At 40.9% G+C, this 14,855-nt stretch overlaps 1 protein-coding gene across 2 annotated transcripts in view; it reads left to right on the forward strand.

Moving 5' to 3' along the window:
* Positions 1 to 14,855, forward strand: part of LOC309553665 (solute carrier family 23 member 2-like) — a 419,408-nt gene that overhangs the window by 362,476 nt on the left and 42,077 nt on the right. For both annotated transcript variants that reach the window (XM_082254993.1, XM_082254994.1), the window contains exon 10: positions 11,094 to 11,202. In XM_082254993.1, coding sequence (XP_082111119.1) covers positions 11,094 to 11,202 — 109 coding nt within the window. The remainder of the gene's footprint in view (positions 1 to 11,093; positions 11,203 to 14,855) is intronic.

A 14,855-nucleotide genomic window follows, 5' to 3' on the forward strand; every position in this document is an offset into this window, starting at 1 on the left:
ATTCTCTGTCACTGAAGACAGCTCTAAGCTGTTTACACTCACATGGCTGTGCTCTGTGAGACTCAAAACCAATCGCCGGGCGCCGATGATCCATAACTGGCCGAGACCTGGTGATCAACATGTGCTGTGACGAATTACAGTACAGCAGGACAGGCAGGCACGCACTTCTACCAAAAAATGCAGAACCACTTATATACTGTATGTGATTCTGCGCAGGGCAGCCATAAAGCTACACAGGCCAGTCCTTAAGCAGTAATAGAGTGCTATAATATTCACCATTTTTTTTTCATTGTGTTATGGTTTATAGACTATGCTAAACTGTATATATTATTATGTTTAAAAAAAAATTAAGTCACCTTCCTAAAAAAAAATGTATTTTTATTGCTGTCTATGTCCTCAGTGGTGAGAATTCTGCTTGATTCCTGTTCTTGTGAAACCAGGAAAAGCAATGAGAAGGTACAGGTGTCCCTGGGACAAGAAGACACAAAGAGAAATAAAAGCCTGTCTGAACTTCTGTCCTTTCCCCAGTTTAGCAAATAAATGTGCTTCTGTCATTGTCTCTGTCACCGTCAAAGAGAAATCCCATCAATTCCTGCTTTGTCAACTCTCACCTGGAAAGAAAGTGGAAAAAAAACATCTCCCCAACACAGACAGCAATAAAAACCTGACATACAATAGCTTTTCAACCTAGTTCTCACCTCTGTACAAAACTAAAAGAACAGGTTTTGTCTGGTGTTGGACTTTAAAGCACAGTTTTTATAAACACTAACTTTGCATAAATTAATTTTCAGAATGCTTATGAGATCATTTCACCTATTTGTAATTTGTTTAACTTCAAATAAATATGACTGCAGGATTAAAATGTAAAAATAAAAAAACATGTACAGTATCTCACAAACGTGAGTACACCCCTCACATTTTTGTAAATATTTTATTATATCTTTTCATGTGACAACAATGAAGAAATTACACTTTGCTACAATGTAAAGTAGTGAGTGTACAGCTTGTATAACAGTGTAAATTTGCTGTCCCCTCAAAATAACTCAACACACAGCCATTAATGGCTAAACCGCTGGCAACAAAGGTGAGTACACCCCTAAGTGAAAATGTCCAAATTGGGCCCAATTAGCCATTTTCCTTCACCGGTGTCATGTTACTCGCTAGTGTTACAAGGTTTCAGGTGTCAATGGAGAGCAGGTGTGTTAAATTTGGTGTTATCGCTCTCACTCTTTCATACTGGTCACTGGAAGTTCAACATGGCACCTCATGGAAAATAACTCTCTGAGGATCTAAAAAAAGAATTGTTGCTCTACATAAAGATGGCCTAGGCCAGTGATGGCGAACCTTGGCACCCCTGATGTTTTGGAACTACATTTCCCATGATGCTCAACTACATTGCAGAGTGCATGAGCATCATGGGAAGTGTAGTTCCAAAACATCTGGGGTGCCAAGGTTCGCCATCACTGGCCTAGGCTATAAGAAGACTGCCAAGGCCCTGAAACTGAGCAGCAGCATGGTTCCAAGACCATACAGCGGTTTACCAGGATAGGTTCCACTCAGAACAGGGTTCACCATGGTCGACCAAAGAAGTTGAGTGTATGTGCTCAGCATCATATCCAGAGGTTGTCATTGTGAAATAGACGTATGAGTGCTGCCAGCATTGCTGCAGAGGTTGAAGGGGTGGGGGGTCAGCCTGTCAGTGCTCAGACCATACGCCGCACACTGCATCAAATTGGTCTGCATGGCTGTCGTCCCAGAAGGAAGCCTCTTCTAAAGAAAGCCTGCAAACAGTTTGCTGAAGACAAGCAGACTAATGACATGGATTACTGGAACCATGTCTTGTGGTCTGATGAGACCAAGATAACTTTATTTGGTTCAGATGGTGTCAAACGTGTGTGGCGGCAACCAGGTGAGGAGTACAAAAACAAGTGTGTCTTGCCTACAGTCAAACATGGTGGTGGGACAGCAATGGTCTGGGGCTGCATGAGTGCTGCCGGCACTGGGGAGCTATAGTTCATTGAGGGAACCATGAATGCCAACGTGTACTGTGACATACTGAAGCAGAGCATGATCCCCTCCCTTCGGAGACTGGGCAGCAGGGCAGTATTCCAACATGATAACGACCCTATTGAGCATCTGTGGGGCATCCTCAAATGGAAGATGGAGGAGTGCAAGGTCTCTAACATCCACCAGCTCCATGATGTCATAATGGAGGAGTGGAAGAGGACTCCAGTGGAAACCTGTGAAGCTCTGGTGAACTCAATGCCCAAGAGGTTTAAAGCAGTGCTGGAAAATATTGATGGCCACAAAAAATATTGACACTTTGGGCCCAATTTTGGCATTTCATTTAGGGGTGTACTCACTTTTGTTGCCAGCGGTTTAGACATTAATAGACAAATTTACACTGTTATACAAGCTGTACACTCACTACTTTACATTGTAGCAAAGTGTAATTTCCCCAGTTTTGTCACATGAAAAGATATAATAAAATATTTACAAACATGTGAGGGGTGTACTCACTTTTGTGAGATACTGTATTTGCATTTCTCTGGGGCTATTTCTAAAAATTAAAAAAAAAAAAAAAATAGCATGGGAACAAATGTGGCGTTGTTGCCCACAGACCAATGAGATTCCTTGTTACATTTTCCCAGGAAATAAAAGTGAATACTTTCTCCTTTCTATTTTCTCTTTTGTTTTTATTTTTCCCAGTTTTAAAATGAAAAATGAAATCTGCAATAACTATCTCCTAGCTACGTACTGTATTTGCCTTATCTAGGTTGGATACTTGTTTATGATTCATGGAACACTTGAAAAGCCTAGACCTTTCATTTTCCTACTGTTCTATGTTGGCTTGTGGCCAAAGAAGCTATATATTTTATATACCGCAAATTAGTTCACTTTGGCATTGAGGTAACTGTCCAGTCTTTTGTGCTATCTAGTAAAAAGTATTACAAAACTAAAGCTAAAATTAGAACACCCAGACAATGATGACAAAACACAATTAAAGTGATTGTAAACCTCAGACATGAAATATGAGTAAAGCATATTCCTCTATAGAGTGTATTTGTCTCAATCCAGAGCACTAAGTGTAATTTTTGTCTGCTGCCCAGTTCCTCTGCTATCGGCATGAATCACTTCTGGCAAGTTTTCCTGATACCAAGAGAAAAAAGGTGACAAGGGAGGGATCTCCAGCACACAGCCTATAATTGACAGCTTCAGTTCTGTTCATGTATGCTATGTGAAGGGAGGTGTGTCCCTTCCCTCCAAAAAGCTTTCAGAGCTCTCCTCACTGAGCTCTGCAGTCTGTAATTTTAGCTCTCAAACCCTGTTTTCTGACAGCTCGGACAAGCTTTATAAATTATGGACTTTGAATGGATGCAGAGAAGAAAAGACTGCAGATATACAGTTACAACTTTTGTAGGAGGATTTGTTTCATGTTTGTGTATCACCTGAGCCCAGTCACTTCACTGGGCATATGTAAGGGTTTACAAACACTTTAAGCATGTTAAAAATTAGATAAGGAATTATTTTGATCTCTGTTTGCACTAGTTTATACCGCTGAATCACATATAACCCACCTGCCACTGCTTGCACTTGCTTTCAGAGGCTGTGCATAAGACAATAATTCTGGCTGTGAAGAAGGTGGAACAGAGAAGGATTACTAAGGAGAAATGCATATCAGACCCTTCTTCAAAGGCCATTCACCCCTGGAGAGTACCCCACCAGTGTGAATTATTATTGGAGTTATCTTCACTTTAAGACCCCATTCACATAGGGGCGACGCTACTTGCTGGGGCGACCTGTGAAGTCATATCATTGAAGTCTATGCAGGTCGCCTCCAGGTCGCCCCAAAGTAGTACAGGACCCTTTTTCTAAGTCGGATCGACTTGTGTCGCTCCTATTAGAACGGGTCCTGTGCTAATTTATGGCAGGCGACCCACCGCGACTTGTCAGGCGACCAAGTCGCCTGACAAGTCGCGCTAGTGTGAACTGGGTCTTAGTGTTTTGAAAAAAGAAAACGGTGTAACTATTGGAAATTGAAAGAGACTCCAGCAGTGTAATTACCTTAATTGATGCACGTCTGGTAAACACTAGAGACTGTTCTAATTATCTTGATAGTTCTGCAAACTACTACTACTGCAAAGTATCATCACCACATAACCCTCAGTTATCTCTCTTTATCATAAAGAAGTGAATATTTTAGGTGAATGTTCATGCCAGACTTTAGGAGATAGATTTGCAGGAGACACACATGGTATCAGCCTATTCTTTATTCCTCTGTCTGAAAAAATAGATTTTTTAAATACAGACTTATCTGTAAAATCCATTTCTTGAAGTAAATCATGGGACACAGAGCCATAAATCATAACATATGGGTTATTTAGCCACCTACAGATGAAGGACACTGGCAACCAATCAGAAAGGATGTCCCCTCCCATACCCCTCCCACACAGGAAGAACCTCAGTTTTATAGCAAGCATATAGAAGAGGGGAGGGACCTCTGTGTCACATGATGTACTTCAAGAATTGGATATTACAGGTAAGTCTGTATAAAAAATGTCCAATGGGGACAGCAAAAAAATACCACCATCCGACCAAAAAAAGGATTACATCGCTGCCTGCAGAACACTGCAGCCAAATGAAGATTACTTCTGGGTCTCAACATCCACTCTATAGAAATGAGTGAACGTATACACCAACAACCAGGTCGCGGCCTTGCAAATCTGAGCCATGATGACGATGCGCCCAAGAGGCACGTACTCCTCTGGTAGAATGTGCCTTTACAGAAAAGGTGGAACCTTTCCTTCTAAATCATACGCGTGGGTAATAACCTGGCTAATCCAATGAGAAATCGTAGACTTAGATGCTGCCAACCCCTTCCTGAGCCCTTTTGGCAGCACAAACAAGCTCTCAATCTCACAAACCTGAGCTGATCTCTCCAAGTAAAACTTAAGTGCATGCATTACATCAAGAGAATGCAATAACTTTTTCTCCTCTGAGTGAGGATCTGGAAAAAAGGAAGGTAGTATTATGTCCTGATTCAAATGAAAGGCCGACACCACCTTGGGAAAAAAACCTGAGTGTGTACGTAGAATAACCCTATTTTGATAAAAAAAAAATCAAGAATTTCTCTTTACAAGAAGGAGCTGCTAGTTCCGATACCCTTACAGAACCAGAGGAACCTGCCCCAGAGGTTCAAAAGTCTTTTTAAAACTGCCAGCACGAAATATAAGTCCCAAGGACATAATGGTGGCTTCACAGGTGGAAGCAAACTTAACATTCCCCAGATAAAGGTCTGAACCAATGAATGGGAAGCGATTGGTTCTTGGAAGAAAACCGATAAGGCTGAAATTTGCCCTTTAATAGTGCTCAAGGCTAATTTCATATCTACCCCTGCTTGAAGGAAAGCTAGAATTCTACCGATGATATATTTGCGGGGATGCCACTTCCTAGCTTCACATCAGGGAATGTAGGATTTCCAGACCCTGTAATAAACGTTTCTAGAGACTGGTTTCCTAGCATTTATCAGGGTATAAACTGCAGGGCCAGACCCCGCTCCTTCAAGACTAAGGCTTTAATAGCGAAGCCATCAAACTTAGAGACTGTACAGCAGGGTGGAATATTGGACGTTGAGAGAGTAGGTCCGGATGCAGTGGAAGAGGCCTTGTCACTGCCAACCTTTGGATTTAGGAATACCAAACCCTATTCGGCCATCCCGGAGCTACCAGGATCACTGGTTTCCCTTCCAGCTGGATCCTGCGCAAGACATGCGGTATCAGCTACACCAGAGGAAAAGCATAGATCAGGGAATACTCCTCCCAAGGAGTCACCAAAGCATCCACTCCCACTGCGAGTGGATCCCTGGTTCTGGACACAAATCTCTTCAAATTGTTGTTGAACCAGGATGCCAACAGATCTACGTCTAGGACCCCCCAGAGTAGGCAGATTGATTGAAAAATCTTGGAGTGTAAGGAGGACCATTCCACTGGAAACATCTGTTGACGGCTCAAAAAATCTGCCTGCCAGTTCTCTATTCCTGGAATAAAAACTGCTGTCAGGCATTATACAAACTTCTCTGCCCAGGATGGGATGATATCCACCTTTTTCTGGGCTGGCTGACTCTTTGTGCCTCTTTGATGGTTGATATAAGCCACGGCCGTGGCATTGTGGGATTGCACTCTGACAGGGTGACCCCGAAGTCTGGGCGTCTAGTATTTCAAAGCCCGACTGACTGCATGGATTTTCAGAATGCTGATGGGAAGAACTCTCTCTACCCAAGACCATTTCCCTAGGACAGTGGCTTCCTCTAAACCCCCCCCCCCCCCCCTCAGCCAGAGAAACTGGTATCTGTAGTCACCACCTTCCAGGTTACTGGAAGAAAGGATTTCCCCTTCTCAAGATTTTTGGTCACCAACCACCAATTAAGACTCTGACATACTCTTGGTACCAGAGACATGGACCAGTCCAGAGACTGAACCCTTCCAGTCCATGTAGACAGAATGTTGTTCTGTAACGGTCTGGCATGGTATTGAGCATAGGGAATTGCCTCGAATGCGGACACCATCTTCCCCAATAACATCATGCAAAGACGTATAGAAGGATATTTCAGCCTTACTATGGACTGAACCAGATCATTTAGGTCTGTGACCTTTCTTGTTGGCAATAATATCTTTTCCTGTACTGTGTCCACAAGAAGACCCAGATAGTCCAGACGCTGGACTGGCTGTAATGCTGACTTTGCCAAGTTCAGTATCCAACCCAGACTTTCTAGGAAGTGTACCGTCTGGAAGACATTTCGGCTTAGAGCAGAAGCCGATCGATCTATAAAAGATTGTCCAGATATCCTACTACTGATATCCCTAGGGACCTTAGAACAGCCAAGACTGGAGCTAGGATCTTTGTGAACACTCTTGGAGCTGTAGCTAACCCGAAGGGCAGGGCCACAAACTGAAAATTAGGGTTTTCTACTGCAAAGTGTAGAAACCTTTGATTAGCCTGAAATATAGGCAAGTGAAGATATGCATCCTTGATGTCTATGGATGCTAGAAATTTCTCTCCCTGCAGGAAGGCTATGACTGAATGAATTGACTCCATACGGAAAGTACGAAAGTTCAGAAACTTGTTTAAAGCTTTGTATGTGGGTAGGTGGTCCCTGCGCTATCGGAGGTATTTTGGGTCCCTTCTTACTGCTGCACCACTATACTGGTACCAGAATCCAGTTAGTAAAAATAAAATGTGGGGGTGTGTGGCGCGCTTCAGAAGTGGAGCTCATTTAAATAAATAAATAATTAAATTAATTAAATGGTGAGTGTGCTAAAATTTCCAATTCCTTATCCTCGGGATTTGTACATGATAATAAGACTTCAATTAAACAACATATAATTAATTCAATAAATGAAGAAAGTGTTGATACCAGTATTCCAAACTATAAAGTGCTGAGTGCTTACAAACTTCAAAATATTTCAATAAATCTCTATAAAATTCATAAGTAAATAAATAAATAAAGTGCAAATTCCAGTGATTGTCCGTTTTTTCCTTTCACCACTAATAAACAAAATCCAACTGTGTCTCTTCAACTTGTCACAAAGTGCTTCTGTGCAAAGTAAAGTGCAGTGACTTGTTCCTCCACCAGGTGTCACCTCTAGGTGTTCTAGACTCTCACCTTAATGAAGTGTATCAGTCGCCTGAATGTGTATATTTCTCCCCCAATTGGATAGTGGTTGGCCTGGGTTGACTGTCTGCAGAGTCCTACTCGTGGACCCCGGGGCCCTCTCCAGATTCGTATCAGGGTGCTTTTTATCCTCGGGTCTCCTAATCTCCTAGCGCGATCTCAGGGCATATTAAGCATAAAGGGCCATCATGGTGTAATATTTAAAAACTTCTTTATTCATATATAAGATCATTACACTTACAATTTTCCGGCTTGTTATGGGCATATAATAAGTCGTAGGTAGCGTTGGGAGTACTCGGCTCCGGTCCGTAACGTCACTTCCGGTTATTCTGGCAGCTCCTCCTACGCGTTACGTCACATCACGTGACTTCCTCAGGGAGCTCCACTTCTGAAGCGCGCCACACACCCCCACATTTTGGTTTAAAGCTTTGAGTTCCAGAAAAGGTCTCACATCCCCGCTTTGTTTGGGGATTATGAACAGGTTTGAGTAAAAGCCCCTGAACCTTTTTGCTTGCGCTAATGAAATCATTTACAGTAATATATTTCTGCTACTATCACACCTATATATGGCTAGGTGTCTATATACATATAATTATGTGTGTATATATACCACTATACACAAGTTCAGATGTTTTGCCTGCCTCAAAAGAACCCCAAAAAATGCCAAAAAAACGCTAGTGTCAAAAAAAAAATGCCCAGGTGTGTTTTTGCTGCCATTTTTTGGGGGTTTTTGGAGGCAGGCAAAACATCAGAACTTGCGCACAGTACCACTATACACAAGTTCAGATGTTTTTCCTGACTGCAAAGAACCCAAAAAAATGCCTTCTATTAAACCGGCAAGGTGTGGAAACCGAGAAGCCATATTGGTGATCTGAAAGTTTTCTAATACAAATGATCTTTTTTTTATGGTTCTGGACATGCTACAGAGCTGAAACTTCACATGTACACTTTTTAGACCCCCCAGATCTGAAATCCAAAGATTCAAAAAATCTTTTTTTTTTTTTAATTTTTTCAATAATTGGCTTTTTTTTTATCAAAAATGACAATTTTTAAGAACTTTTTTTGTGTGATTTTGTGTCTGGGGGGTCTAAAATGTGTACTTGTGAAGTTTCAGCTCTGTAGCATGTCCAGAACCAGAAAAAAAAGGATTGTATGTATTAGAAAACTTTCAGCTCAGGGGGTTAGCTTCTCTCCTCGGTTTTCACACCTTGCCGGTTTCAAAGCAGGCATTTTTTTGGGTTCTTTGCAGTCAGGAAAAACATCTGAACTTGTGTATAGTGGTACTGTGCACAAGTTCAGATGTTTTGCCTGCCTCCAAAACCCCCCAAAAAATGCCAGCAAAAACACACCTGGGCATTTTTTTTTTTGACGCTAGCGTTTTTTTGGCATTTTTTTGGGTTCTTTTGAGGCAGGCAAAACATCTGAACATGTGTATAGGGGGTATATATACACATATATGTCTGAATATATACCCCTAGACATATATAGGTGTGATAGTAGCAGAAATATATTACTATAAATTATTTCATTAGCGCAAGCATTTATTTCTGCTACTATCACACCTATATATGTCTAGGGGTATATATTCAGACATATATGTGTATATATACCCCCTATACACATGTTCAGATGTCATGTCTGACATCAAACATGTCCTCAAAAAAGCACTGGCAGTGGCAGCCCCTGCAGCATAAAAAATGCTTGGCTGGTGAGAAGCCATATGGGTGTGCCGAAGCAATTCAGAGAAATGATCATTTCTCTATAGCGGTCACCCTGCTATGGAAGGGTTTTGTCACCCTGCCATAGCAGTCACTGCCAGTTAACCCTACACTACACTACGGTCCCCTTACACTTAACACTTTCCCTACAGAAACTAAATTTTTGAAGCTAACTTAAGTGTAAAGGAGCACTCTAACTACACTAGATATCCATTTCCTCACACTAAAAATAGCTAAATGACACTTTTAAAGTAAAATTAACAGAACTGCTTCCACTCTCTTCCATGTCCAGTATAACAATGCTAGGAATATGGTGGGGGCGATCTTATATACTGGGGGGCGTATTCACTAATGATTGGTCTAGGGACCCCCTAGTCACTCCAATCACATTCCTAGCATTCTCCTGCCCCCTCAATTGGCTTTTGCTAATGGTTCTGGTCCAATCACGGGCTTTTAAAGCCCATTTCCTGAAGCATTGCATTTTGGGCGGTTCTGGTTGCTGAATTCTGAACTTTTTGGGCAAAAAGTTCTAAATTCGGCCGAACCTCGAACACCCAATGTTCGGGCCGAACCGATGGTCGACCCGAACCGTTCGATCATCCCTACTGTAGAGCACCCTGCATGGAGCGCCTTTGGGGTTTGGTATTCCAAGGGTCTGGATCCCAGGGTCTAGTGCCTAAAAAGGACAGCATTACAGGCAAAACCTTGTATCTGCTTCCCGAGGCTCAGGTACCATCTTTTCAGTCCATTGACTGTTTTAGATGGATCTTATAGCTAACCCCTTAGATGCAATGATCTTTGATTGGGGTATATAGCACATCTTCTTTCTTCTTTAAAGGGAAATGTGGAGAGACTCTTCACCGTGACCATTACCTTTAGACCACGTCGAAAAAATGGAGGTACTTCCTGTGTGGGAGGGGTTATATAGGGGGAGATCCTTTCTGATTGGTTGCCCGTGTCCTTCACCTGTAGGTGGCTATATAACCCATGTATTATGATTAATGGCTCTGTGTCCCGTGATGTACGAAAAGAAAGCAGGTTTACTGTCTTCCAAAATATCAAACATTATTCTAAAGCCTAATCATTGCACTCCGATGCTGTAATCTCTCTTAAGTTCATTAAAAGATAAGTTCACCTTTTGTAACATGTTACATGTTACATCCATATTCAGGGTGTAACTTGTAACATGTCACTTTTGTAGCTTGTCCATGGTTTCCACATGAATTTGCAGTTCTGACCACAGCAAGACCTTATCTTGTGACCTTGTTTCATACTGCCATCATTTTGCAGTAAACTTGCCTTTTTGTTTAAAGTTATTCTTTACCAGGACAGAAGTTTAATAAACAGGGTACATAACCATTCATAGAGGTTGGTTTGCTAAAGGCAAACATGCTGTTCACTTTGCAAGGGAAGTTGCACTTTGCAAATATAGTTCCCCAGAGCTTAGTGAATGTGGTAAAATTTCACTTTTCAAAGAATACACTATAATCAGCGAGGGAAATAAAATAAAAAAACAGCATTTTATTGCACATTATTAAGGGGCTCCTGAGAAAAAATTCCTTGCGAAGTTAACAGTGTTTTTGCCCTTAGTATTTTTTAGTAAGAGAATGATAATATTGTTTCTTTACATTTGTAGCTTCAAATAACTAGTACCAATATTATATAAGTAATTACATAATTGACGCACATTCTTCTTTTTTCAGTATGTCGATTTAAACTCCTCAAGAAATCTTTTTGTCCTGGGATTTTCCATATTTTCTGGCCTTGTTATTCCAACATGGCTAGCAGATAATCCAGGTATTATCAGTACAGGTATGTACCATCAATTATTATTAGTTCATGATAGTCTGTCATGTTTTTTAATATGTTGTAATTTATAGTGACTTTAAACTGCTACCGAATGAGGCAAGCCATTATATCCTTCAGGTCTTACAGTACTTTATATGTATGTCTATGCAAAGTAGCATAACTACCAACATAACAGTTAACATAGCTGTTGTAGAACCTAGGGTCAGGGGGGCCTAGTCAGACTGGAGTTTAAAGTGATGGGTTTTCTGCAGATGTTAGCTATTGTCACTGTCTGTGATATTCTCTCCTGCGTTTAAAGTTGAGGTCAAGGAACATGAGTTTCAGTTTAAGTGTACAGCTGTAAGCTCACCTTACTTCAGAATTTAGCTTTAAGCAAGCCACATTTTTCTGACTTCTTATCCACCAACCTAGAGCAGTTTGTTTTTGGCTGACATGCAGGATTATTGTATCTGGGAAGATGTCATTTTCTGTGAGTAGCTTGCAGAAACACCAGGACTGCACCCTGCCTCTGGACTGGAACACAATTAACCAGGCCCAGATCTAGGTGGGTGCTGGGGCAGGATGTGCTCCCCTCTCCCCCAGAGTTTAGTTGTGCCCCCCAGGTGTATGAGAGTGCGTTCACTGATCAATGAGGTATTCTGATGGGTCATTTGATGTAAGGGGGACTCTGATGGGGACAGTTGACATAATGGAGCACTCTGATGTTGACAGTTTATACAAAGGGGCACTCTGATAGGAACACCTGATATAAAGGGTCACCCTAATGGAGACACCTGACACAAGGGGGCACTCTGATGGGGACACTTGATATTAGGAGGCACAGGTTCTATTTAATCAGCCTAATCTATTAACAGCCTAATTCATAGTAGCATTCCCTGTTCACTCCTGTGCTGCCTCTGTGCTACCTGTAAGATGGTATTTCAGGGTTATGACTCTTGGTACAAATGTGTACTAAATGAAGAGGGAATACTGGTACCTTGGATTTCTGTTACATTGTTGAAATGATGCCTCCTGAGTCCTGACTTTTTAAACTGGACTCCTAGATCAGATCGGCAGACAGAAAAAAATTGTCTCTATGTCACACTGATCATGGGTCCATAACTGTCTACTAGTGCAATGACATCCAGTAAAATGGATTTAATTAAATAAAGACAGGATTCACTTACACATTTAGATTGGGGAAAAATGCCCACCCTCATGTCTGTGGTTGGTGTGAGGAATAATGCGTATAAAGTGTAAAAAGGGAACAAAGGGAGAATTGACTAACAACCACCAATGTAAAAATTAAGCTTTTTTCCAAAGACCACTTTACCATATAAGCGTGACATTTTGCACTGAAGACTAGCACATAAACTGAACATTTTTGTACTACCAACAAGGTACTAAAAATGGGCATTTTCTACTCTCTATTATGAGCTTGCACCCTGTTACAACATGTCACAAACTTTATCTGAAGACAGCCATTTTGTTATTACAGCCCATATCAGAGACAACATGCTTTTAGTTTCCATGGAGTAAGCTGTCATCCCACTGTAGAACTGACAAAATAAAGCAATTTTTAAAGATACTTGGCTGGGCAGCTTGTGAAATAACACGGCTTCACTATGCATCACAGCACACTATGGATGAAGTATTTAACCTTTGTTTTTTGTGGGGTACACATGGCTGCAGCCTTCCCCAATAACCAGGATCCCAGGGTGACTATTCCACCTTCATTGCTTCCTTGTCTAGAACTGAGCAAGGCACCTTGCACCTGGATCTTACATTGAACCTCATTTTCCATAACTTGCTCATTCCGCTGTCTACCAATGTATAAATACATAACTTTTCACTGGCCTTTAGGGTATAAAAGGAGAATTTACTAGAAACCACAAATGTAAAAATTAAGCTTTATTCCACAGATCACCAATATATAAGGATGGCATTTTGCACTAATGACTAGCACATTAATGGAACATATTTTTAGTGTAAACAAGGTACTAAAAATGGGCATTTTCTAATGACTGCCATTTCTGCTGACTAGAGTTTCTCCCTTGACCACTATTTTATTGGATGTGATTTGGACCACTAAGCACCAGTAGTGAATGGTGCTACTGTTAGAGATGCAATATAAGCTCTTGGCCAGTAACGAAAAGGGCAGATAAAATAGAGAGAGGTCACAAGTAAGTATCATGAAAACATTTGGTAGAGGATCCTGTAAGTTGTAGCCTATGCAATATGTATGCTAACAGGAGTATGCAGACTCTACCAAAGATCCATCATGAGTAAACATAGAATCAAAATGTATATACAATATATGGGTATTTTACTAAAACTGGAGCACACAGCATCTGTTGTAGCTGTGCATTGTAACAAATGAGTTTTTAAGGTTTTATTGCCAAAGCTTAATTGAACAAGCTAAAGTTAGATGCTGATTGGTTACCATGCACAGCTGCACCAGATTCTGTGTGTTCCAGTTTTAGTAACCCTTATGAAAAATGCACATTTTACACAATAATGTACATAATTTATTTGGATAGTGATGCTATGGGTTTGGCTGATTATGTCTAACATCAAAAAAAAAAATATGTATCCATTGGCCTGGCTAAATTCTACAAATATCCATATATATCAACTATTAGCATGCCAAACCCAGCTGTTTAGCCACTATCCAGAAAGACGCTCAAATGTGAATGCTAAGCAGAGGTTACTTAATCAGATTAACTTCACAGACCATTGTTCTGATCAGTTATTTAGAGTGAGAGAGAAAAACTAATGAACTACTGTACTGAGTTTTTCCTTTAAAGTGAAACGAAACCCTCCTATCCTTTACAGCCAAGGAAACTACCATCTTAGCTTCTGTTTGATCTGCAGTTGCCATGATGCTGAACATGCGATTAGTTATAACACCAGTCATTTGATGGTTTGACTGAAAGCACAAGCAACTGTAACTGCAATCATTTGTGGCATGCCTTTAACCACTTAAGCCCCGGAAGATTTTACCCCCATTCCCACCAGGGGGTATTTTGCGATTCGGCACTGCGTGACTTTAACGGACAATTGCGCGGTTGTGCGATGCTGTACCTTAACGAATTTGATGTCCTTTTTTTCCCACAAACAGAGCTTTCTTTTGGTGGTATTTGATCACCTGTGCGATTTTTTGATCACGCGCTATAAACAAAAAAAGAGCGTCAATTTTGCAAAAATAGCAATATTTTTCAAATTTTTTTATATGAAATTCCCCCCAAAAAAATGTAAAAATCAAAATTTTTTAACATTTTCAGCCAATTTGTTTTATGCTACCTATGTTTGGTAAAAAAAATCACAAAAAGCATATTTTGATTGGTTTGCGCAAAAGTTATTGCGTTTACTAACAAAGGGAAAGATTTTTGTCATTTTTGTTGTTTTTTTTTAACGCGTAATGGCGGCGATCTGCGATTTTTTTTGCGGTACTGCGACATTGGGGCGGACAGATCGGACCCTTGACTGACATTTTTGACACTTTTGGGGTTACCAGTGACATTTCTACAGTAATCAGTGCTATACATATGCACTGTTACTGTAAAAATACACTGGTAGTGAAGGGGTTAACTTTATTTGGGAGGGAGGGGCTGTGTGTGTCCCTAGGGGCGTGCTTTCTACTGTGATTGGCTGTGGCTTGAGCTGTAAGGACACTG

The sequence above is a fragment of the Pelophylax lessonae genome (assembly GCF_965119305.1).
Source record: "Pelophylax lessonae genome assembly, chromosome: 4".
NCBI lineage: Eukaryota > Metazoa > Chordata > Amphibia > Anura > Ranidae > Pelophylax > Pelophylax lessonae.